Raw genomic sequence first — 26687 nt, 5'->3', positions numbered from 1 at the left:
TCTTTCCCTCTTTCATTTGTCTGGCCAGAGACTGAAACCTCCTGGGGAAAAATAATCACTTACTTAGCTTGTGTGGTGCCTAAACAATATAGCCACAGCTGAGGGACGCTGATGCGATAGCGTAGGAAACAACAATTGTCTAAGACCCTTATCTCTGAAAAATCACTGTTTCTTTAAAGCAGAAGTTCTCTCTCTGTGGTGCCTGTCTGCTGAGGGGTGATAATGTAAGGATGGAAACTGTGAGCCATCATCAAGTGACTTAAGTAATTCTTATGAATACATAATTACATGTGATTGCTTTAGATTCCCCAGGAAAATACTACTGCCCTTTTCACTACCTTATCTGATATACTGCATGATATACAGGGCAGGCAGGCAATTATCACAGCAATGAGTTTTTCTGGATAATAACTGAAAATGTCAACAGAAACAAATTACACTGAAAAACATGGATGTATATCCCTGCATTTGTGCAGCATCTCCTTAGGAGAAAAACTGAGAATTCAAATTAACTGGTTATTTTCCTAGTTTTCTGTTAAATTAACAAGATATGAGTAATGCAGGAAAGACAAATACCTAGGTTAGCGTTTTAACTACTTGAGACCATCAATGAGAAATACAGTAGCTAGAAAGCACCACTACTGAATGAATAAAATGGATTAAGGAATTAAAACCTTTAACTCAGTTACCCACTTCATTCATTAAAGTTTCTCACAAGGTAGATCATCATGTCTACTCACTCTGGATCTGGAAAGCAAATCTGGAAGATATTTTCCTGCTATAGAATGATCTGGGATCAGAATAATAATAGGAGTAATACATCCATCATGGTAACAGGAGGGACAAACTTTTGCTGGCAGCAGCAAAACCTGGAGGGACTGGTACATTAGAGACTATTTCCTGATAAGCCCAGAGAAAGGAAAATAGGACAATACAGGTTCACTAGCACAGGAAATTCTTGCCTGAGTCTGGGACCTGCTGCTTCTAACCACAGAACAAGGAATGAGAACCACTGACAAGAACAAGCTCCTTGGTAAACACTCTATTTATAACAATTTCCTATTGCATCACGCAATACGCCAGGCCTGATTTTTCTTCTGTTCCCACCCTGTTTTCTTTTCAGTATCTGCTAGTTCAACATGGCATTCAGCTGAAATCACACTGAGGTTACTCATTGTGCAAGTTTAACATCACTCTACTTCTCTGTACTATGCTTCACCTGCACTCTTCCCCAGAGCCTCCTTTCTCCCTCAAGGTTTCCTGTTCCCAGGCTGTCCCTCTCCTACCCCATCCCACCCTTTTCACAAGTGCACAAAGAGCACTTACTTGTTGATTCTGTCAGGGAGCTCATGTGAAGGTCTGCAATAAAACAGAAATACCAGGTTTAAGGTAACTAGTTTAAGGTTAGATGCCCAGAGTTGTCACACACTACAAACTGGCAGACTAGCAACGTACTCAGTAGCCCCACAAGAAGTGTGGACCCAGATCTGACCCACTGACAATGTTCCCAAGCCCAGGAAGTCTGGGCTGTGAAATTCTATAGACATCCCTTATAGATGTGAGCAGAACTCAAAGCACAACCTATGCTGGGTTGTTATTCTGTTTAAGAGAAGAAAATCCAATCGACACATACCTAAAAATTCCTCCTGCCGAAACCAGGTAAGTGCCTGGGAGTGAATAGCTGGCATTTAACTGACAATATAAGTGTTTTAATAAAAGAACCTCAAATGCCTAATTGAGGCATGTATTCAAGTGTCACAAAACCCCGTAAAAATTAATCTTCATTAATTATCTTGGTGCTTTTGGCTAGCAGACTGCAGAGCATCAGGAGTAAGAGACATTGGTAATGAAGACAAAGCGGACCTTGCAGAACGCTGTGAGCAATGCTTACTGGCCTGCTACTGTCAGCTTCCCCCAGCCACTTCACATGTTTTTGGTGCAGAACACTAATTTTTTCTTAGCTTCTTGTTAGTATGCTGCTGCTTTTGTGTGTCTAGACTGTAGCACACTTGGAAATTCAGGTGGCTGTGAATACTTCACAGTTGGAGGCTAGCCACAGAAAACCATCACTCCCACAGTGACTTTTATTATATTGCATTAAATCTCTTCTGTAACCACTCGAAAGTCAAAGGGAGCCACGCACCTAACTTGTCTGAGTATTTGAGAATGCCCACCTGTGTGAACTGGCAGTAAAACATTTATCTGATTGTACAAAACAGACTGTCTCCTGCCAGGGGTGAGTGACTGGAACTCTGCCTGTCTGGTGAGGCTTCTCACACTGGATAACTGAAGCTACTATGGAAAAAAACCCTCAGACACTATATCCTCAGCAGTCATTAATGATTTTGAGGCATAAATCACAGAGTTTGGTCACCTTCCTCTAGGCTGGAGGGAACCATAAAAGCCCCCTCTTTGAGTCCCTTCGGGGTTCACTGGTGCCACAGCACCCATGGGCAATGTGGTACATCTGACTCTGTCCCAAGAGGGAGGATGTGACCCACCAGCACATCCTCAGTGTCCCAGCTGTACCAGCCTGGGAGACTGGAGAGGAAGCAGAATGAAGGCAGCCGTAACTCCAGGCAGGCACTGAGACTCTGCCCTCAGTGCCTGGGGCAGCAGAGCTCCTCCTCTGACCAGGGTCCCCAGGGAGTAACAAATCAACTCTTACACCCTTACTGCACTTTCTGTGCTGTGGACTGACACTTTGCACAAAGACAGCTCCTACCACTGGAGCTGTAATATGAGGCAAGCACATTATTCTACTGCTGTTAACATACTCTTTGAAATCCAGAATGACTGCTCTTGTTTTTCCTTCTCTCTGTACCCACTGGGGTGTAAATAACCACTTTTGCTAATAATACATGTGACAAAGCTTTAAATGCATTTTAATCACAAAAATGTGTGAAAAGCCAAGTACTTCAAAGTTAGCAGTAAAAGTTCTTCTTGAACATACTAGATATTAGTAATGCTAAGTACTCTGAACATACAGTTATCTCACCCTGGCTTCTTAGGATCCAGAGGGGACTTTTTCCCCTAGCTTTTTATCATCTCATAATCCATCTGCAGAAAGCAGTGTCACCTTGCTCAGAGAGGATCTCTGTAACTATTCATTAAGCAATGCTTATAGCATGTTTGGGCAATATTAATGACAAGAGCCAAGGAAAACCTTGGAAGTCAATAGCTTGCCTGTGAAGGGAGGTTTGGAATGACACACAATACAGAACGCAGCAGGAGATATACCTGGCATTAAGGAAACATGCATATATTACACGATTGCTTCTTACCCCAGTACTGCCTTTCCTTCAGCCTATAAGGAATGGGATACCATGGAAAAAATACCAAGTATTCTACACAGCAATGGCTAAACAAGCAAATGGGGAAACCCTGTGTGTGCACATTCTTGGAGAAAGGCAGGAGACATTGTTAAGTTTTACATATAGGTCACTTCCCTGTGAAACTTCAAACCTTGTCTCCCAACCCTGAGGAAAGTTAAGCTTTTCTAAGAAACCCCCTTATATCATAATTATACATTTTCCCATAACTTCATTCTTGCAAAAAAGATTGAACCATCTTGGCTCAGTTTAGAGCAAATAAGTAAATAGAAAAAAGCTAGTCAAGCCTGCCTTTCTTTCAAGGACTGTAGGAACCTCCTGAGTCTTGGTCATTTTTAAAAAACTGCATGTATCTATACCATAAAACTACAAGCTTCTTTCTCAAAGGTATGTCTTCCAGATTCTGCTAGAACATGAAAAATTAAATAGGAAAAACCTTGTGCCCTTCTCTCTCTCTCCCTGCCCCCAGTACGCAAGCAAGGCACCAGCTCACCCTCTGTTCAGAGACTGCTCAGCCCTGCCACACAAACAAAGCTGTGCTTATCAAAGAGGCTCAGCAGGGAACGTCATTTTGCATTTTCTAAACAACCATCCAGTGCTCTTTTAGGTGTGGGAGGTCACATGTTGCTGTTCTACAGGATAAGGACAGAAGGAAAGGCAGCATTTTGCTTCATGACAAAGTTACCACAGTTGCTCTAGCTGCCTGTTCAGAGCTCACCACATCCTTTGGGGCTGAGAGTTGGGGGGCAGATGCTCTGCATAAATAACCTGGGAAGATTTCCAGATTCATCATTAAAAGTGAGGTGTGCAACACTGGCTGTGCTGAGTCCTCAGTGTGCAGTAAGGAGGACAAGGATAAAAAAATTGGCATGCAATGATTATTTGATTTGAAAATACCTGCCTGAGTCAGTTCAGCGCTGGTTAGAAGCTTGACAGATGGAGAAAGAGACCAATAACTAACCTCTCCCCACTCTGCTCTCCAACAACCGCTACCTAAGCAGCCCGGATACCCTGCAGTTTGCTGCTTCTGTTTTTGGAAAGCAGCCACATGAAACTGTGTTCCCTGGCAAAACAAATGAATACATTTGGCTGATTACTCAGAGGGGATACCACAATATAAATCAAAGCAAAATTAAGAACTTTAAAAAACCCTCCTTGCCCTGACCATGCTATAGATCTGTAATTGTGTTAACTGAGGCTTTGCTGTGTTTTGCATCTCCAAGGCGCTTTGATTTTTGTGTCTCTTTATTTGTGTAGAAGCTGAAGATACAGTGGGCAATTTTTAGCTAATATCACTATCCAGAGTTCCTACACAGGTTGGATACAGAGAGAGTCAAACCCTCCTTGTCTTACTCATAAGAATTTTTCTTAGGGAGATGCCTCCTTTGAATCAAGTGAGTAGGATTTATAATTGGAGGAGTTCAACAAAGATATCAATAGATGCAGCAGGTTGATTCATCTGACAGTTTATTATAATAGATCATTTGATCTTACCACTCTGCTGGGTGAACTTAAGCTCATACTGCTTTATGGATTTTTTTGTTGTTTAGGTCACAGAATGAAAAGCAACAATATCTGCAGTTTCTCAGATGTATTTAGACTCTCACTGATCCATTAAATCTCTGATTTTTCATTAATTTAACATAAGGAGAAAATAAAATATTAGCAAGTAATCCTCTGTGGAGGTGGAGGATGAGTAGGAGGTATATCATACATGACAACCAAAGTTAAAGAAGTGCATGTGTCAATGGCATGCACGCAGTTTGCTGTCTTTGCTAAAAACAGTCCTTATTGCCTTCTCTAGCCTGGGTGCGCACTGTGCAGCCCCTCCTCCATGGCTGGTTGTTTCAAACTTCTTTAATACACCACTACTGTTCTCTGATGTTTATGCAAGTTCTCTCCTAGGCTCCCCCACTCATTTCAGTCGCTCTTCAGCTCCATGGTACTCCTCCCACATCCTGATCTCTTGGCATGGTTGATGGGAAATTTCTCTTCAAAATATCCTTCTTTCTTTTTGTGCAGCAAGAAAGGAAATTTTCACCAAAATGGCTTTTTTTTTTTTTTTAAATGGAAAATTGTCTCAAAACTAAATATATTATTTTGTATTGAAGTTAGCCAACTGAATTATTTTGGTTGAGTAAAGCAAATAGAAATGTTCTGGTTTGGATCTTTTTTACATTAATTTGTCTGCCCCTGAGCTCCCATGCAGAAGCTGTGGCTTGGGTGCCTTGAATGGCAAGCTGCTCTAAACCTTATGGGCTGCAGCACCAGCCCCACTGTACTTATCAGCCTCTGCTGTGGTGAACAAAAATATCCCCTTGAATGTGAAATATCAAAGATTTGGGAAGAAATAATCTAATGGCAGTGAGACTCAGCATTTCTGCTAGTCTCAGCACAGAACAAAACAAATGGCTTCACACTTGCTTTGCTTCTAAACTTATTAGGGTGCAGCATATGGCTTCCCTTGGCCCTGAGCGATTGCACACAGGAGAAGAAATTTGTTTAGAGAGAAGCAAAACATTTTTTCTTCAAGTCTGTAACATATTCAGAAAATAAGAGAGCAAGGGTGGTCTAAAGATGCACCCATTTGGCATAAGCTACCTCACTCCTCAAGGTGAGCAATGGAATCGCTTGTGTACTTAAGCTGCAAGAAAGAAGCTGGTGCTGTGAGGAGACAGGAAAGGTGCAATCATGGAAACCCTGGTGTGGGAGGAAGCAATTTTGAAACCGCAGTTTTATAGGAACTCAGAGCACTGGCTGTGCCAAGCACTAGACTGACTCCTGCTGGAGAAACAAGCCCTTTCTTTCACAGCCAGGCTAAAATACAGTCCTGACACCTTGGGTAGTCCCCAAGATCAAGAAGACTTACTGGTTTTACAGCAAACTGAGCTGAGTAAAACGATGACTTTTGCAAACAGACCAAAGTAACATTATAAAACTTTCTGGGCAAATTTTAAATGTAAAGTGTAGTTGTAAATGCAATAGGTAATTCAGTACATGTGATCTGGAGTTTTATATGTATTACAATTTCATTTTAACATGCAGACTTTACCTGTGTGGAAGAACCTTTAATTAAACTAACCAGCTGGTTACTAACTGGTACTAACCAGCAAGGAGGGCCTTGTTGAAGTAGTGGTGGTCAATGGCAGCCTTGGCTGCAGTGATCATGAGATGGTGGAGTTCAGGATCCTGTGTGGAAGGAACAAAATACCCAGCAGGACCAGAACCCTGGACTTCCACAGGGCAAACTTTGGTCTCCTCAATCATCTATTAAGGGAAATCCCGTGGGACAGGGTGCTAGAAGATAAAGGAGCTCAAGATAGCTGGTCAACATTCAAGGACCACTTCTTGCAAGCACAGGATCAGAGCGTCCCAAGGGTTAGGAAATCTAAGGAACAAAATACCCAGCAGGACCAGAACCCTGGACTTCCACAGGGCAAACTTTGGTCTCCTCAATCATCTATTAAGGGAAATCCCATGGGACAGGGTGCTAGAAAATAAAGGAGCTCAAGATAGCTGGTCAACATTCAAGGACCACTTCTTGCAAGCACAGGATCAGAGTGTCCCAATGGTTAGGAAATCTAGTAAGGGTGCTAGGAGACCTGCATGGTTAAAGAAGGAACTACTGGGCAAACTTAAGTGGAAAAGGAAAATCTATAGATCATGGAAGGAGGGGCTGGTCACTTGGGAGGAATATAGGACTGTTGTCAGAGGATGTAGGGAGGCAATTAGGAAAGCTAAGGCCTCCTTGGAACTTAACCTTGCAAGTCAGGTTAAGGATAATAGAAAGGGCTTTTTCAAGTACATAGCTAGCAAAACTAGCAATAGAGGCAATATTGGCCCATTGAGGAATGAGGTGGGAGCCCTGGTGACAGAGGATATAAAGAAGGCAGAGGTGCTGAATGCCTTCTTTGCCTCTGTCTTCACTCCTGCAGGGTCTCCCTATGAGCCCCAGATTCATATAGCCCCAGAAGAAGTCAAGATAGAGGAAGAGTTTGACATGGTAGATGAGGATTGGGTTAGGGATCAGTTGAGTAATCTGGACATCCATAAATCAATGGGTCCAGATGGAATGCACCCAAGGGTGCTGAGGGAGCTGGCGGAGGTCATTGCTAGGCCACTCTCCATCATCTTCAGTAAATCATGGGCAACAGGTGAGGTGCCTGAGGACTGGAGGATAGCAAATGTCACTCCAGTCTACAAGAAGGGCAAGAAGGAGGACCCGGGTAACTATAGACCGGTCAGCCTCACCTCCATCCCTGGAAAGGTGATGGAACAACTTGTTCTTGTGACTATCTCCAGGCACATCAAGGACATGGGGGTCATCAAGAGCAGTCAGCATGGTTTTATCAAGGGTAAATCATGTTTGACTAACCTCATAGCCTTCTATGAGGAAATTACTAGGTGGATAGATGATGGTAGAGCGGTAGATGTGGTTTATCTTGATTTCAGTAAAGCATTTGACACCGTCTCCCACAGCATCCTTGTGGATAAGTTGATCAGGTATGGGTTTGGTGACCAGGAAGTGAGGTGGATTAGGAACTGGTTGAAAGGAAGGAGTCAGAGAGTTGTAGTCAATGGGGTAGAATCTGGTTGGAGGTGTGTTACTAGTGGAGTCCCACAAGGGTCGGTGCTGGGACCGGTGTTGTTCAACATCTTCATCAACGACCTGGATGAGGGTATAGAATGTACCCTCAGCAAGTTTGCTGATGACACTAAGCTGGGAGGAGTGGCTGACACACCAGAAGGCTGTGCTGCCATTCAGAGAGACTTAGATAGGTTGGAGAGTTGGGCGGGGAGAAACATGATGAAATTCAACAAGGGGAAGTGCAGAGTTTTACATTTGGGGAAGAACAACACCATGTCCCAGTACAGGTTGGGGGCTGAACTGCTGGAGAGTAGTGTAGGTGAAAGAGACCTGGGGGTCCTGGTAGACAGGAGGATGACCATGAGCCAGCAATGTGCCCTTGTGGCCAAGAAGGCCAATGGCATCCTGGGGTGCATTAGAAAGGGTGTGGTTAGTAGGTCAAGAGAGGTTCTCCTCCCCCTCTATTCTGCATTGGTGAGGCCACATCTGGAGTATTGTGTCCAGTTCTGGGCCCCTCAGTTCAAAAAGGACAGGGAACTGCTCGAGAGAGTCCAGCGCAGAGCTACGAAGATGATTAGGGGAGTGGAACATCTCCCTTATGAGGAAAGGCTGAGGGAGCTGGGTCTCTTTAGCTTGGAGAAAAGGAGACTGAGGGGTGACCTCATCAATGTTTACAAATATGTAAGGGGTGAGTGTCAGGGGGACGGAGTTAGGCTTTTCTCGGTGATGACCAGTGATAGGACAAGGGGTAATGGGTGTAAATTGGAGCATAGGAGGTTCAAGGTGAATATCCGAAAAAATTTTTTTACTGTGAGAGTGACAGAGCACTGGAACAGACTGCCCAGGGAGGTTGTGGAGTCTCCCTCACTGGAGACATTCAAAACCCACCTGGATGAGTTCCTGTGTGATGTACTCTAGGTGACCCTGCTCTGGCAGGGGGGTTGGACTAGATGATCTCTCGAGGTCCCTTCCAGCCCCTAAGATTCTATGATTCTATGAAAAACACAGTAATTTACTGCATTGTTGCAGTGTACCAATAGTAAAGTTTCCATACCATGCACATGTCTGCCCAAAGACACAAAACCTAGCAGGATAATCAAGTAATTGCAGCTCACAATATATGCATATGGGCCATAGGCTTATTGAAGTAACTGTAAGAAATCCAGCCTAAATCAGTGGCATTGGATTAAAAATGAGAAAATCCTAACTTTCTTCAAATACTTATTATTACAACAGATTTTTTTGCATGCTTCTAAGCATTTCAGAGCATACTGAGCATATGATATTGCTTCAGTTTTATATCCAGTCCTTTCCTCTATGAGGAAAAATCTCAGTACATGCACATACTTATCTCCCACAAACACAATCCAGAGGTTGTGAAAAGAGTCTTGTATCTCCTGGGGGATGTTAAACATTAATAATGATTGGGGTACGTAAACAAATCAGTGTCTTTATTGGATTTAGACACATGTAGCTGAAAGTAAGTACTGAGTAAAATGAAGGCTCAGAAGACCTTAAAAAACCCTGAATAAGTGGTTCTTCAAAATCTACGAAAGTTAAGCCAGCTAGAAGCACAATAAATGATAACACGTACGACCTGGCATCTACATTCACTACAGTGCTGCTTAGTAGATAAATACACCAAAACATTCCTTGAAAACCAATAAAACTAGACTGGAGTTAGAAAGGATTCATATCTTTTTGACCCCTGCATGTAACCATGTTGTGCTTTGAACAGGGTCATCTAATTGGTAACATGCATTAACTTGCCCTTCAGATATTATTAACAGTTGTAAAAATTATAGCTGCTTTCTCCTTCGTCCCCTTCACTTTGCAGTCAGAAGATTTATCTCAATGACCTCTTCTAGCAGTCAATGCTACACAATGACCACATACAACACATATAAAGGCTGCTATTATCTTCTGTAAATGATGTCCTCCTGTAACGACATTGAGTATTCCAACTGAGTGTTTTGAAGTTCACCTATCACTCATCATATCTTTATAGCTAGATGACATGGACGCAGTGTACCCTGCATGAATAAATAGGTGGCCCTCATTCCAGGACAATGCAGAAGTGAAGAAGAGATTAAAATCTTTTGCATCTTTTTAACTGTTCATATAGGATAATAGAGTGTATGTTTTCAGGACTTACCTGGGGTTCCAGGAGCAGAAGTGGGTTTTTGTAGAGAAGTTGTAGAAAACAAAGACCATCCCATAGTAGATGAAGCATTCAAACTCCCGTTTGGTGCCAGTTGTGTTCCACTTTCTTGTGAAGCTGGAAATAAGACAGACATCCAAGTAAGAATGCCCTAGATTCTGCACCATTCCCCAGACAAATGCTCCCACCATCACTGAAGCACAACAGCTTCTGATAAGCACCTGTCATACAATGAACCATCCCTACAGAGTTGTTACTCCTGGCAGAGATAAGGCACATCCTAGCATCAGCAACAGCCTCACAACTGTGCAAGAAAACAGCCTAGAGCTTTGATTTGGGAGCCCAAGTTAACTAGAGAATCTTGCACCAAGAGCAATGTAAGAAGAAGAAAGAAGCTCACTTACTGCCCTCTGGTCTTAAAAAAAAATTGCAAGTTTCAGTCACAATTGTCACATAATGTGATATTGTAAAAAGTTTTAGGGATTGTCAATAAGCACAGAGTTAATTATTTCATTCCATGCTGGTAAGGTCTAGGAAATAATATATCCCTACAAATTAAGGTATGAAAAATTAAAGTGTCTCATTTCTACTCTCACACAGTCAATAGAGGATCAAAACCACCTGTGGCACAAGATCTGCAGCCCAAGGTGATTCCAATACAGTAATGCAGGGCATGGCCTGAGCCTGTGGAACTGAAGGTCACCAAATAACAGTGGGAAAGAATTTAAGCTGTTTCCAGCACAGCTGATAATTCCTACCTCTATGCTCAAACCTCAGCATAACAAGACAGTGCCTACTGAATAAAACATAGGGGTGCCCAAGAGTAGCGTTATACTTCCTTTCTGATATAAATCAGAGATGCAATTGAACTGTAAACTGTTTTTGGTGGCTCTTCAAATGAATTTCAAACACTGGAACTAAAACAACTTCAAGACGTGTTTTAGACAACGTAAGCACATGAAATGTGAATGATAAGGAACATTTCATCACATGCTTTATTCAGAAACTCTGATTACCACTTTGGCCCCTCAAAGAACCCTTTTCTCAGGAAAGTAACCCCGACCCCAAGTCCTACTACCACACACCTTGAACTTGGGCCTTCCCTTCCCCTTTTGTTTATTAAATGCAATACCTTGGAGAGGCAAGCTTCAAAAATCCCTGAGCTGAGGAGTGAGTTGAAGCCACTGGTGTCAGGGGATTCATACAGCTTTGCAAACTGAGAGGAGGTGCACAGCCATGGATGGTGTCTTTGAAGATCAAGGCATTGGAAGGAAACCATAGTGAAAATAATACTAAACAAGCTTAAATGCTTTAAAGTTTCATTGGGATTCTACTGAATGAGAAGTTTAATTTCACTATCAGCACCCTCCAGAAACCTCAGCATTGCACCCCTTCAACATGCAAGCCTAATCTGCAGTAGAGAGGAGAGTAAAATGTCTCTCTTTACATAATTTTTGACTGCATTCTCCTCACAGAAGCTTTGAATGAAGCTATAAAAGCTAACTTTTCCCCCCTTGGGGTCTTACTGCAGCTGCTTCATATTCAGATTTTAAAATTTGAATTTTAACCTGAGATCAATTTAATTAAAAAAGCAAACAATCTAAAAAAACTCCTTCCCTCTTTAAGGTGCATGGGCTTGTAGCAGTAACAGCAACCATCTTGTGTGTCCTTTATTGGAAGTTACTAAAAGCTTGCATGGGAAATAAAAAGTAAGGCAGAAAAACAGTGAATCTTCATGTGCAGAGACATTTGAACACAAACATGCTTTGTGAATGCTGCAAATAATCAGTTGCGTGGGAGAAACGAGGAGGGAGGCAGCCAGTTGCCTTGTAACCCTGCAGAGAGTTGTTTTCCCATGGGGATCACACGTTCCAGGCGTCCTATCAGTCCTGGCAGCAGCCCAGCCCTGGGTGCTCCTCCTGTGCTTGGGAGCTGCGAGAACAGATTGTTCTCGAGAACGCAGGCCGCGCGCTGGATGTGCCTCGGCGGGGGATCAGGAGGGGAGGGATGCTAGTATTCCCATCTCATTTTTTAAAATTTCATCCTGGATAAGATTCTTCCTGCGGCGCAGGGGTAGCACCAGGTCTGACTCATGTCGTTATCGAGGGCTTGGCGTGCAGCTCCCTGCAGTTACTTCAGCAGACTGCAAAACCGGCTCCCTGCGCCCGCTGTCGAGGGGAGAAGTAGATGTGCTGTGCAACAAAAGTCTGCGTGACATTTTTCACGATTTCCAAGACAAAAAATGCAACCTGTCAGGGAAGGTTCCCTTAATTCCACTGTACCACTCTAAGATTAAATCCTAGCAACCCAATTCTCTGCTGACTTGCGGCTTTGAAGTGGTTTTTAAGCAGTATCCAAGCCTTACGCCTGGGACACAGCACAGGCTTTGCCATCGACAGACTTAGCAGGCAGAACAGCTTCTGTGCCGAAAGCCTGTGGGAGCAGAGGCATCCGCATCCAGCCGCTGCTCAAGCGTGCAACGGCAGCACTGACAGCACAGTACGCCTCCCAGAAATCTGTCCTTTTGGTAGATCACATAACTCATATCTATGCAAGGTTTAATTTGATCTCAACGGGAGGAGACAGCGCAAGTCCTCGGTGCGGTGCCCGTGCTCTGCGCGGGCCCAGGCGGGGGACTCTGCGCGGGCACACGATGACTCAGTCCTGCCGTCCCCACTGACACATCGCTGCAGTAATTCATCACGCTTCGGCTCAGCCAGCTGCAGCAAGGATTCCTGCCTGCCTGGCAGGGGGAGGCCTGGGCTCACAGAAAAGCAGCGCGCAGAGGAGGGCGGCTGCTGCTGCAAAAGCCCTCGCATCATCGGTTAATGGGTTTGTTGTCAACAGCAGATTATGAATAAAAATGGCAAAGCAGTAAAGATTGTAAAATAGCTGTCCGAATGGGGCTGATTGCTGCAGCAGCAGAACTCCCTGGTGGTGATGCAGCTCTCCCTGCTGACATTTTGATACGGTAAATGACAGTGTGTTAACACGTATTTGTCAAAGGGATAATCAACAACAGGGAATGTGAAGCTTCTCTGCAAAGCATCTGAGCCTCAGGTATTTCCTTGCTTTTTGTGCTCTGATAAACCCTTCATTTTCTTTAACCAGCTGAAATTCAACACTTGATCTTGGGATGATTTTCTACTTAACCTACATCTAATTCACATATATTTTGGCATTTCCCAAGAATACTTTAAATTTTCTTTAAAGCAGGCTGTTACCTAACTAGCTTTGACATCACAACATGCTTCAAGTAAGCAGCAAATAACTCTGTACATACCCTATGCACTACAAAGAACATAGGCATCTGTATGTGTTAAAGCCTTGGCCAATCAATGAATCAAGGAATCACCTTTACAGGGTAGAAGGAACTGCACCCAAATGAATAAACCTTCTCCCTTGAGCTGGTTTCTCTAGCATAATCACACATATAGGCCTAGCCCCTGTAACCAATAGCCTAAGAAACTATTTGCATTAATGAATGCATTCATGAAACACCCAAAAACCTACTCTTTCTTGTAAATTAACACCTTGGATGCTAACCTTGCATAAGATGCTTGCTCTGTATATAAGGGAGGAAGAACATAATCTTTTATTGCGTTTCTTTTCATTCTCTCTTTGATAACTCCAAGTGTCACAGGATACAAAATCCTGATTGCAGATGCAGATGGCATTGTATACATTCTTGTTTTGAGTCCTGAGCTGCACAAGTGAGGTCATTCTTTTGACCAAATGTGAGCTATTAGATTTGGCCCCTAATATAAATAAATAAGAAAGTTAAGGAGACAAGTCTGATTTCTGGCTTTCAATATAATAAACAGGGCAGGAGGACAAAGGTGGTGAGATCGTACATCTGGCCTGCACAAGAAAAAGAATATAAAGACTTAAAAAGAAAAAAAGACAGCCATTTGGATTATTTCATTGCATGTGGAGCACTGGGGGCTTCTCCTGAATTTATAACAAAAGGTGACAGCAGCCACAGAAATTGCAGTGGAGACAGGAAGCCCTGTCAAATCTCTGCTGCATGAATGCAATTATTTGCTGAAGCTTTTATCAGAGATTGAAGCAGAGAAAGTGATGGCCTCCATTACAAAATGACAGAGGCACCTGCTTTTTCTTAAAAATCAGGTGTAGTAAAAGTAAATTCTGAAGTGTCACAAAGACACCGCCAATTTCTGCCTCTGTCCCAGTCAACCAGCTCAAAGAGAGGGAGAAGAAAGGGCTAGTGAAAAAGAAAAAGAGGGAGTATACAGCTTTAATCTCCTGTCCATTTTGAGACCAGAAGTCTTGCTAGGCCTGTGTTCATTTCAGGGAGCATGACTCCCCCAGCCCTTCACTGCTGCTGGAGATGCTAGGAGGGCTGGGAGGGTGCAGTGATGCCAGCAGCACCTCACCATGCCAAGGCACAGGGTGGAAACAGAGACGGCTTTAGCCACCAGTCAGGCAGTGCTTAAGGGGTCTGTGGATTTTCTACAAGGGCTGGCCACACGTCTGCACAGCCCCTGTGCCCTGTCCCAAAGCCACTACCTTATGTCCCATCCCCCCCTTTTATGCAGAAGGCAAGGCTATGACTTTCTTGAAAGATAGACATGAATTTTCTTTTAAGAAACATTTAAATTCTTTTCCACAGACACAATTTTCCTATGTGCTACTTAATGTTGAAAGAAAATCTAAAATATTTTACTGCAGGGCGGTTCCCAATGTCTTCTTTAATTTTCCTGTTTACAAAGAGGAGAGGCAGGTAAGCCCTGATTTAGGTTCACTTATCAACCATTTTAATTACAAAGTTTTGCATTTGTTTTTTTAGCTTAAATGAGGATTTTCAAAATCAAATCACAACCCAAGCAACTAGGGACTGAACTCTAGCCATTGGGAAGAGAACACAAGAGGAAAATAGAAGGCGCCTTGGTGAAAACCTGGTGAAACACCCAGGTCCATAGTGCCTCCAGCACCATCGTAACGCCAGCATCAGTTTTTCAGGGCATCAGTGGCCAATGCCTTTCCTCCTTTGCTGTCCTTTCCCTGGTGGGAGCACTACCTGTCACCAAGGCTTAGTTCCAGGTGACTGTGCTGCTTCAGTTCCCACAAGCCAGGAACCTCTGCCAAACCAAAAGGACTAGGAAATGCATCTGTGATGTGATACACCATGCTGTGGGCTTTTGACAGGCCCACAGGGTCACAAATGCAAGCTTAAAAATATTCTTTGTGGCCTTCAATATCACTTCAGCAGCTTGTGCATTGGCCACACTGTGTCCTCTGACTCATTGATACTGCCATTTAAAAGCCAAGGCAAAACACAAAAGACATGGGGCTGATGATCAGACTACTCCCTGCACCAAGAACAGCAGGAAAGCTGCATCAGTAGAAGATGTAACCACTAAGTGAAAGGGTAATTGTCCAGGCAGCTTAGCAGGTTCTGGTCCATGAGGGGTAGCTTTAAAAAAGAATTTTCACAGAGAAAGCATGTAGGCTGTTTCATGTTTAGTCTAGAGAAGAGAAGACTGAGAGAGGATCTCATTGATGTACACAAACATCTGGAGGGCAGGTGTCAAGAAGGACAGGCCAACCTCTCTTCAGTCATGCCCTGTAATAGGACACGGGGCAATGGATGTAAACCAGAGCACAGGAAGTTCCATCTCAACATGAGGAAAAACTTCTTTACGGTAAGGGTTGCAGGGCACTGGAACAGGGTGCCCAAAAAGGTTGTGGATTCTCATTCTCTGGAGACTTTCAAGACCTGTATGGATGCATTTCTGAGTGACCTGTCCTAGATTTTGTTGGACTCGATGATCTCCAGTGGTCTCTTCCTTCTAACATCCTGTGATTCTTGTTAGGCAAGAAAACCAAGGGAAGTCAAGTTCTAGGCATTTGTCACAGTTCAATATGCTCTAAATATCAGCTTTGAGAACATTGGTGTATTACTGACAGCTGAGTCAAGTATCTGCAATATTTTTTTCTTTATTTTTTGAGTCAATTAAGTATAAAGAATGTAGTATTTCAAAGCTCTGGTTCAGCAAAATACTTGAACCAATATTTACACTGTATTTCATAGATGAAAGAAGGAGATGGAATTTCATCTTAAGTTCACTGAGCTCCTTTTGGATGTTACTAGTTTAAATTAATCCAACTGGATACATGGGATTAAAAAAAATAAAAAAAATTTCTAGAATCAAATCCTAAGGTTGAGGTATTTCCTAAGATTGGTGCAGGGCAATTATGTACCAGCTCTCAGCTTTCAGTACTGGGACTCATAATAATACATAATTAATTGTAGCATTGTAACATATATCAAAATAAAAAATAAAGGGGGCTGTTCTGACACCACTCTTATCACACAGAATAATTTATTTTTGATGACATAGGTATTAAAAAAAAACAACTGCAGAAGAAAACAAAAATTAAACCCCTTCCAAATGTATCTCTCTCAATTACAGGGAGATTCAAATCCGTGTAATGACTTTGGGTCACCTCCACTACCAATTAAAGGTATAATATTATTTTTGTAAGATTATAGGGCGAGATTCATAAAAGATATGTAATATGGTAGGATGAATAGCTCTGCTTCCTCAAACCTCCAAATCCATAACCCAAACTGCTCTTTTTGACCTCCTTGTATTGCTATGCAGCATTTTACAGAAATGTAGCATACAAAAAATCAGAAATGTCTCAATGAAATTATCACTTACTGTTTGTTGTGCTGCCACTTTTAGCTGCTGCTTCAGTGGTCTCTTTTACTGGTGGTTGTGTTGTTGTACCTTGTGTTATTTGTTGTGTAGTATTATGTGAAGAAGTCGTGGCATCTAATAAAGAAGTCACATTCAAATTATTTCTTCAATTTTCCATACAGACATACATATACACACAAAACACACCTTGCTTGCTCTTCTTGCAGACTAGTTTTAAATTAGCAAAATAATATTCAATTTAAATTGCAGATCAAGAGGGACAGGACTCCCTTTGTGCAGAGAAAGCCACTGCCTGTCCCAGAGCAATAAGCTTGTGACAATGCAGTTACAAGGTCTGCCTTGAGACTGACCAGCAGGAAGCTCCTCTGCACCCCTGCAAGGTTTCACCAGAGTTCACTATCTGTAAAACAAATTTCCAAGCCAAAAGGTGCTGCTGCTGAACAACCACTGGAACAGCATCAACAATTAGCTCAAATGAACTTTAACTTACTACTTATGATGGATTCAGTTGTAGGTCTGACTGTAGCTGTTGTCAGCACTGTCACTTGTTGTTGCAGTGTTATTGCTTGTGAAGCTGATGCTTTCCCAGCTTCCGTTACTGCAAGAAAGGCAGTCATCAGAAAGGCAAATCTTTATTAATTTGTTTTACCATGCATGAAGTATCCCATACCTCTAGGTGCCCTCCCTCACAAAGACAGCGAATTTCTGTTGAAGTCTGGCCCTTACAGAGCTTTCTTACCTACACAATTTTAAAGAGGATTCAAAGTGTGTATTGTTGGTACCAGAGGGAAGGTTTGGCTGGGGACAATCTAGAAGTTGCCCTCTGCAAGTTAACAGCTGTACCTTCCAGCCTCTAAGGAAGAGATGTGTGCTAAGCTTCAATTAGAATAGCAGTGCCTCAAAGAATGGCCCTCCCTGTGAGCTTGTTCCACACCCACAAAGTGCTTTAATCTTACAGTGGGCTTCTGATGCTTTTCTCATAAACATAAACATACTGTTTACCCTTCTTTACACAAAAAGCTGAGAGAAATTTCAGTGAGACATTTGAAGAGCTCATTCACTATGAGATGTTGGGCATTTTTAAAAATGCCTTTGAAACAGACATGAACATCAGGGTTTTTGAAACATAAAAGAACTCCAACACAATTTGAAATGGAATAGTTCTTCTGCTCTAATAAACATGACATATGCGTACTTCACCTGGCTGCATTTTATTCACTCCATTACTAGCATTTCAAGTTGATACATCATTATTGTCTCAGTGCTTTCAGCTCCAAAACAGACTCATTAATACCTCTAGTTATCAAAAAATATAATTCTGTGTTCAAGCTGTTAGGTTTTTTTCTCTCAATTTATGAGATGCAGCAGTCTTCAATATTCAAACTGATAAAGGAGTCAATAGTTAGGTCACATGAATGATACATGGTTAATATGGATTTTTCATAACTACAAAGCTACAAAATATAACAGAACTGAATGTGTCAGTCGAAGCTGTAAACCAGAACCACAACTTTTATCATGTGAACCAGTAACTTCTGTGCTGAGTCTTCATAATTTTAGGACTTCAAGTTTGATCTAGTAAAAACAATTCCCAGAGAGAACACAGTTCCTGAAACTGAGCACACTGGTGCCACTCCCTTACCCCCAAAAGTCAATCTTGACATCAATAGTTTCAAGAAGTTACCAACAGCATGTCTGCAAGTGACAGCTTTATGTACATGTATTCTTTCCAACTGAGCCCAAAAATTGGTGTATTTGTGTGATTCTTTACTAGTAAAGTTAATTTCTTCTTCCATCACTCTACACCCATCAAATCAGCTACTCCCTGCTGCCCAGTTCCTTAACTGATGCTGTTACCCAAATTATTCTGAATCTGATGACTTCTTGAACTATAAATCTTAGCTGATTTTTAAATATCTGATCACACTTGAACCACTCCTTGAGAGCACAGTAACTCATGGAATTTCAGCCTTCTTCACCTGAAACAAAAAATGCAGCCTGCTGAAATTAACCCTCTCCTTACTAAAAATCCCTCAATCTCTTCTTCTTCAAAGACTTTTATATGATGCTTAGGGAAATACATTGCTCTACAGTCACCTTATGTTAAATAAGTTACCTAATTTCTCCCAGAAGTTGGAAAAATGTAAAGCTAAAAAAGCAAAGGGAGCTTCAGAATACTAGATAACAGTGAATCTGAACTCTCACCTGATTTTGATGTTGTCGCAGAAACAGATGTTCTGACAGTACTGGTTGAATTCTCATTTTCTGAAATAAACACAGAAAGAATCACATTACTTCAGCCATTTCCCAGATCAGGTTAGCACTGTGTAGGCATATTAGGCAGAGAGCAGCAAGGACCTTCCTGGAAAATCCAGTTCAGAAGTCTATCAGCAGAAGCAATGAAATAATACAGCTCTGCCATCAACTGTTTTAAGGTGTGTCCTAAATCTCTTAGCTTTGCCCTCACTGCTGTAATGGGGAGCATCTGCTACAGCCACCTTCCTTGGACTGTGGGTTGCTTTCCAACAGGTATTACTGTCTTCGATATTATCCTTGTAAAAAACATGGAGAAAGTAAAGGTTTTTTTGCAAGTGCCTCCTCTGACTGAGTACAATCACAGTTGCTCTAGGATTAGCTAAAATAACTGGCTGCAAGAGCAAGCACTAATTCTCCTGCCTTGGAGGGACAAAACTGTACTAGCTCCCTGCTAGTACAAGCACTTCAGGAAGAGTTTTCAGCATCACTCTAATCCTTACATGCAAGGGGAAGGGAAGAAATCACAGAACAGGGCTCAGGAAGCACTTAAGTGAGGAATGACTGACTTTTCCCACTAGTCTCAAGGCAGTGCTCCAGCTGTTGGGAGTTTTACTGCGGTGAACTATGCCAATTTTAAAAATCCTGGGTCAAGTTAGTAAATGAAAATCTCCAATATTACATAACAAATAGACTGGCCCCAAGCCCCCTCCACTAAATCAAAACCAAAATAATTTCTATGTCTTCTGGCTGTGCTGAAATGTAGTAACAGCATAACTCAAATGGAGTTTTGGCTTCAAATAAGATTCTCAGTCTTAGGTCTATGGTGCCCATATTTTTCTAGTACAAGAAGTCAAGGGGTGATAAGAACACTTTCAGTCAGAAACAGTGGCATTTCACAACCATTTTACACACCTGTGAGACAAGGATGGGTACATTTGGGGACAAAAAGATCAGCTCTGCGACTGAATGGGAGGGAGAGGAAAATGGCACAAACTAATTCCCTAGCTCTTGCAGGTTTGGAGCGTGACATCCTGTCATGCTGCATTAGAATGCTGTAATGGAGACATCACAAAACTGAGTCAGGACAACATGTCACTATTCTTGTGTGATTCCATTCATGGTAATATATGCTGGCATTCTCTCTTTTTTTGGCTACAGGGCAGAACAGTCAGCTTTGTTCCCTTTGCTCAGCATGATGTCCTCTGATTAACATTTCACGAGCACCACCCGAGGCCTGCCAGAGTCACAGATCTAACCTGGAAAAAAACTCATACATAATACAATTGCAGGAGCTCTGCAGGCACATGTTAAGGCCTACAGATGAGTCCTTAAGACTCTTCTTCAAGCAGGGTAAGGTTTTATGGACTCTCTTGGCACCCAATTCTAATGGGTCTCAGCTGGATTGTTGCCCCTTCTCCATGAGCCCCGCTCTCCTGGGCACCTTCCCTGGGCACCCTGCCGCAACGCCTCGTCACAGCACCTGCTGCCCCACTTTGATATAGGTATATGCCATATCACTTTAAATCCACTCCCTGCGGGCCTGCTGCTGCCCCATCCCTGCTCCCTGGGACACATGAACACAGTCAGGTTATGCACGGCCCTTTGCTTAGTGCATTTTAAATACTGTTTTTCCTGCCATTTAGTTACCCAGTCCAAATAATGATTCATAACTCACACCTGAAGTACTTTGAAAACCTGCTTTATCCAAACGGACCAAAAAGCAATCTTGTTTCCCTAAATAACAAGCACTTTTCCATCTCTTCATTCTCATTAGGAGCTGCTGACCAAGCTCTTGTAAATCCTCATGCCATGAGGTCACAGTATTAAACCAGAATGTTTTTCAACAGTGCCTACATTTCGTAAGGTTTGTTATAACATCTCTCAGTAACTACCATGTCAGTAATATCAGCTAAATGCACTAGCTGGCCAATTAGCTCATTCCCTAACTCTCCACTTAACTAAGTCTGGCTTTGTGGAAAGCCCATTACAATACTTAGCTTATTCATGCTTTAAAGACCTTCCATTTAATAACCATGTTGATAGCCTGAGATCTACTCAAAATTTTAAAAATAAATGAAAAAAATTAAGTCACAGTTTTGTTATGATTCTCAATTCGCTGATTTTATCACAGGCTGGAGATGAACTAATGTAAATTTTATTAGCAGAGTAGAATGAAGTCTAGTTTTAGGAATTAATTGCTTTTTTAAAATAGTGGATGATTAAGTATACTTTTAAAGCAAATTGAAAGCAACATGCAAAAATGCTTAAAACTAGCCAGAATTTCAGGGATATTGGTTGATGAAAAGAAGTGACAAAACTGGTGGTCTATTATGTGATCTTATTTGCCATATTAAGATGTGACTAAAGAGAACCCTATGGAGGATAAAAGCAAAAGATAAAAAATGACTGAGAAAAGAACTACGGCCCATTCAAGACTCTTACTAGACAAAGAGAGACAGAAACTTTAATTTTTCTGTTTATGTCATATTGGACAACAAAGTTATAATTGCATGGCTGTCAGCAACCTAGATGCAGTGATCACTTTGATACAAGAGCACCTCCATGTACTCTTACATGGGAGTAGCCAAAATCTGACAACTTCTCCTACACACAGACTTCTCCCATTTGCTGTGCTCCCTGGCAATAAACACAGCCAAAGGGTGCAGGCAACCGGAAATGTAGCAACCTTGCCCCTGGAAAGCATGCACAGAGCTAAAAGATGCTCAGGGGTGAAACTGAGTTGAATCAAGGAATGATGGTGGTAAGATCCAGAAAGAAAAAAAACATGTCTAAAAGTAGATTAAAGGTGAGAAGAAATCAGAACTCAGAGAAAAGATAACAGGACAGGAAGATGATGAGAGGGGAAGGCCAGGAAGGCAATAAGGGTGGCAGGGAAAACTAAGAAGGAATTAAGAAGAGCTTGAAAAACATTTGACCCATGGACACAAAGCTGAAATGAAAAAAAAAACACTTCTTTTTTTCTTTTTTTTTTCTTTTTTTTTTTTCAGGTTCACAAAATTTCCCTTCATTGTCCTTTCTGGCTTGAATTGAAATGGTACATTTGTTCTGAAATTAAAGCAACCGTGAAATAGCTTGTATCTGGTCTCCAGACACAATTTCAAAATGAAAAAACTGAAACACTGAACTTCCTTTCTTTTTTAAAATTTAGAAGGAGTCCCTGAATTCAGTCAGGGCTGATCAACAGTCATAGTTTTCCTCCAATTGCATCTTTTGATTTAGGCTTCAATCTCCAAAGTCTGAGCTCTCTCATCATTTTTTCCCTCTCTCTCACTTATTTTTACCTTTACACTGGGAAGACTAAGTTACACTCGTTTTGACCTTGTATTAATTAGATGCCTGTCATTACTATAATTAAGACAGAAACAAAGCAGACTGTGTGATATTACATCAGTAGTTCTGTTTATAGACTAAAGAATACTACAGGGCACAAACAACTAACTTTAAAACTTCACATGAAACAGCTCATAAAAAAACGAGTGCCAAGAAGTCAAACCAAAAAAATTTTTAAGATTAATAGATTGTTCAAAATATGTATTTATTCTATACATTACATGAACTACTGGATTTAAATGCTGTCTGTTTTGGCATGAATATCCAATTTTGAAAAGAAGTTAAGTTTATGGAAAAGTCACTATCACTACAGAAATTGTGAGTGAAATGGCCTGTTGACATTTTTCACTTGATCTGCACTAGGTAGAAAGGAGCACATGTTCATACTAAAATCACTCCTTTCAAGTGAGCACTGGTGAGTCCACTGCTGAAGTACTCGGCCCAGCTTCAGAAGGGTGTTGATAAGGTTGTTGATGCCTAGAGCAGGGCTTGATGGAGAACCATAAAAATAATCAGGAGTCTAGAAAAAAAAAAAAGACCTCTCAAGGAGTGCAAGAATTGCTTTTGTTTAGCACAGAGAGCAAAAGATTAATAGAAGGCATGCTGGCAGCTCTCAAGTAGGTAGCTGCAACAAAGACAAAAGAATAAATTTCTCATCATGTCCACTGAGGATGAAATTAGAGGCAACAGACAGGGGAAATTTGGACTAGAACCTTTGCAGGTTTTTCAGTGCCTGTGTCAAGCAGATGGTGTAACAGCCAGGCAATACTGTTTTAACCATTTTCCTGATAAGGATGTCAGATATTCCCAATGAAAAAACCAGAGCAATAGCCAAAAGGCTGTAGCTGGGAGCAATTACAAAAGAAGTGTCCTGAGGAAACCTGTCCATGTTAATTCACTGCTTCAAGGCTATAAAGCAGAATCTACAGGTGGCATTGTAATAATTTTTTATTTTATATGTTTTGTTTGTGTGGTCTTGGCAATTATACACAAGTCATGGAGAAGCCAAAGTTGCTTTCTTGCTTTCTGTCTTTTCACACCATCAGAAATAAATAGCAAACTTTTTTCAGGAAGCAAATGATAATTCTGTCAGCCCCCACAACCATGATAGAGCCTCCTGTAACAGCTGCTCCAGCAGTATCTGTGGAAAGACTGTACACGTCATTTGACATTTTGTCCTTTCTGGAGAAAGTTATAGCTGTATTTGTGGGAAAAGCTGGTGCTGATATCCTCAGAGTTCCCCCTGTGTGTACCTGCCGTCTGGCAATGTACACAACTTGTTTACTCTTGCATTGGAGATCTGTTGTCTGTTATGTTTTCTCTTTTATTTTCATTTATTGTTGCTTCATCTCTTCATTCTCTTGTCTGATCTTTCTCCAGGCACAGTCTAGTTCCCACACATCTCTTATTTCTGTTTGTACTCCTCATCCATCTTTCTTTCCTGGCTCATGATCTTCTACCCTAAGTCCTAAGATAACTGTTTTTTCTTCTTTCAAAATGCATTCTTGGGTAAAGGGTCCCACATCCTCCAAATCAAATATAGATTGTCTAGATGAGTAGGCAACCAGTCTCACATCAACCAGTCATGGCACAAACACTGCTCCCTTGTGCACAGAGCAGAAACAAGTTTTGAACAGTGCTCAAACTTTATTCAAGTCTTCCAAACAGAACCCAAGTGCACCTAAATACATTAATTTAGGGATCAAACTGAAGTTTTAATTCCTGATGTAGGAATAGGCCTTCTACATGGGCCTTCTACCTGCTGAGGTTTAGCATTTAGGTGCTCTTGGGCTCTCCTCCTCAGTAATGTTCTTTGGAGGCCCAGGTTCCACTTCCAGCTGAAAGGGAGAAGACAGTGCTATAAGCAGTGTTTGGGAAACCTGGGCTCAGTTTCTGGCACAGCTTCAGGGTAATATTTTCCCAAGATACATACAAAGCAGCTTTAAAGTAGCTGCCACTGATGCTTATGGCTGGTTTGTTAAGACACCGTGCTGGCCGGTTCTCCAAGGATCTCCCCAGCTTCCTCCATGCCTCTGGCATTGCAATCCTGTGTTAGCATAAATAGTGTATGAGATTACAGCCCTCCTGGATATATCATCACAAATAAGATATATGGTTACAACTGTGGAGTAGAGGTTACTACACCTTCCCTAATATCTCTATGTAGCTTAATTAGTTTAGATGGAGCTTCTGTAACTTAAGTTGCCTCATTCAGATCAGCTTGGGTATTTCAAGAGAGTTAGGGTTATTCAGTTTGGAGAACAGAAGGCTCCAAGGAGACCTCATTGAGGCCTTCCAGTATCTTAAGGGGGCCTACAAGAAAGCTGCTGAGGGACTTTGTAGGATGTTGGGTAGTGGTAGGACTAGGGGGAATGGATCAAAACCAGAGGTGGGTAGATTCAGATTAGAAGTTAGGAAGAAGTTCTTCACCATGAGGGTGGTGAGACACTGGAACAGGTTGCCCAGAGAGGTGGTGGAAGTCTCATCCCTGGAAGTTTTCAAGGCCAGGCTGGATGGGGCTCTGAGCAAAATGATCTAGCAGGAGGTATCCCTGCCCATGGCAGGGGGATTGTAACTAGATGATCTTTAAGATCCCTTCTAACCCTAACAATTCTATGATTCTATGTATTTGGCCATGTAGACAGTCCTTGTGTCCCAGTCAATAAAAGAGGAGTAACAGTATGTTCTTATTTTATAGAGAACTGCAAACTGCAACACACAATGGCACTCATCTTGAGTAACTCTCTTATTGCTGGAGTGCCAGAGAGACTTGCAGGTGAGGATTCCAACTGCATCTGCAGTTTTCATGCAATTTTTATAATTTGGATCTTTCAGAATAATAATGATACAAGCTGCAAGATTTGCATTTGCAACAGATCTCATCTTTCTCAATGTTTTGCTTTTTCTGGAGCATGTATTCAGTGCAGAATCAACCCTCTGAAAATACTGCAGAAAGCTGTAACACAGGACAGAGCAAGGAAGGGGATAAATTTTAGGTAAGTGTTGTTATTTTCTCCTCCCTCTGCATTTCAGTTTATTTTTTCTAGATACAGCTCCTCCCCCCTCAGCTCCCATTCTAATTGCATAATTGCACAGTTACCTAATACCAAGAGAAAGGCATTGCCAGGAAATCTGCAGGTTCAAGACATGCATGTTTCTAAGAGCAGAGGGGTTTGTATTCAGTGTTTTGATAAATCTTAAGAACAGTCATCCCTGTAGTACTTTCAGTTTCATCTGGAATATTTTGTTAAGAATGAAGTCGTGACATGAAGCTTCCCAAAAATCAAACAATGTTGAATTGTGATCAAAGGTTAGTCAGTGGTTGGCTAAAAGTGACTAACTCATATTATGCACATTATTTAGAAAACCACCAAGCACTGCAGACAATCTTAGAGGAAGCCTACATGCTTCCAGATCACAAAAATTTCCAGTTGGGATGTACTATTAGAAAAGTTTATTTATTGTTCAAATCATTGTTCAAAATGATCAATTCCTTTCTTCTTATTCAAAACCTCTAAAATCACAAATACAAAATCTATGAATTAAACAAAACACACAACATAATAAAATACTAAAAACCTGCAGGTTGTGTTCTGAAATAATTAATTTGATAAAAGTAATACTCTTCCTAATTCATTAATCTTTAAGCATTCTAACTTTAAATCTTTCCCCTATAGTCATATCAGCTAGATTTTAAGTGGGAATTCAAGGTTCTGTGATCCAGTAGTCTAGTGAACAGCTGGAGCTGATAACAGTGTGCAGTGAAGATGTTAAATTAAACAAAGCTATTTAAAAACTTCATTAATTTGATGCAAACATGAAGAAAAATCCACTTAATATTTATTCAGAATGCTAAAGCAACACAGAAGGCACAGCATGCCTCACACACACATTCAGTGGTGTTTGTAATAGTATCTGCACACAACCATTGGTGCTGTGACAGCACTTGGTGAAAGGAAAGCTGTATCCCTAATAACAGTCCCATGCTGGCTCACTGCCACTGCAATAACATCATGACTCAGAATTGCAAAATGTCTTTCCAGCCCAGTCTCACAAAGATTTTTGCACTTCTGCAAACACTCTTATCACAGCCTGCTGCATTATAAGCCATTTTCCTCCTCAGGATTTTTGCTGTTGTATCTCAGAATAGTGACTGGAAGGACTATGCGGACGCTGAACGAAGTTGCACTGGTCATGTTTAAGGTGAGATGTAGTCAGATGCTACAGGCAATGCTAAAAACCGTAAGGCAGGGAGAGAGACCACGTTCTTTGCTGCCTGATGCCAACCAGCTGGAAGCCTGTAATTCCTG

At 41.7% G+C, this 26687-nt stretch overlaps 1 protein-coding gene across 1 annotated transcript in view; it reads right to left on the bottom strand.

Moving 5' to 3' along the window:
- Positions 1-26687, bottom strand: part of EMCN (endomucin) — a 52516-nt gene that overhangs the window by 17322 nt on the left and 8507 nt on the right. Inside the window, exons 2-6 of the mRNA XM_010003166.1 lie at positions 18976-19035; positions 17261-17368; positions 16771-16884; positions 10076-10198; positions 1327-1359 (exon numbers count right to left, since the gene is read on the bottom strand). Of these exons, the coding sequence (XP_010001468.1) occupies positions 1327-1359; positions 10076-10198; positions 16771-16884; positions 17261-17368; positions 18976-19035 (438 nt within the window). The remainder of the gene's footprint in view (positions 1-1326; positions 1360-10075; positions 10199-16770; positions 16885-17260; positions 17369-18975; positions 19036-26687) is intronic.

This window comes from Chaetura pelagica, unplaced genomic scaffold (assembly GCF_000747805.2).
Source record: "Chaetura pelagica isolate M959 unplaced genomic scaffold, ChaPel_1.0 scaffold188, whole genome shotgun sequence".
Classification (NCBI taxonomy): Eukaryota; Metazoa; Chordata; class Aves; order Apodiformes; family Apodidae; genus Chaetura; species Chaetura pelagica.
This window is presented reverse-complemented; position numbering and strand designations above follow the sequence as displayed.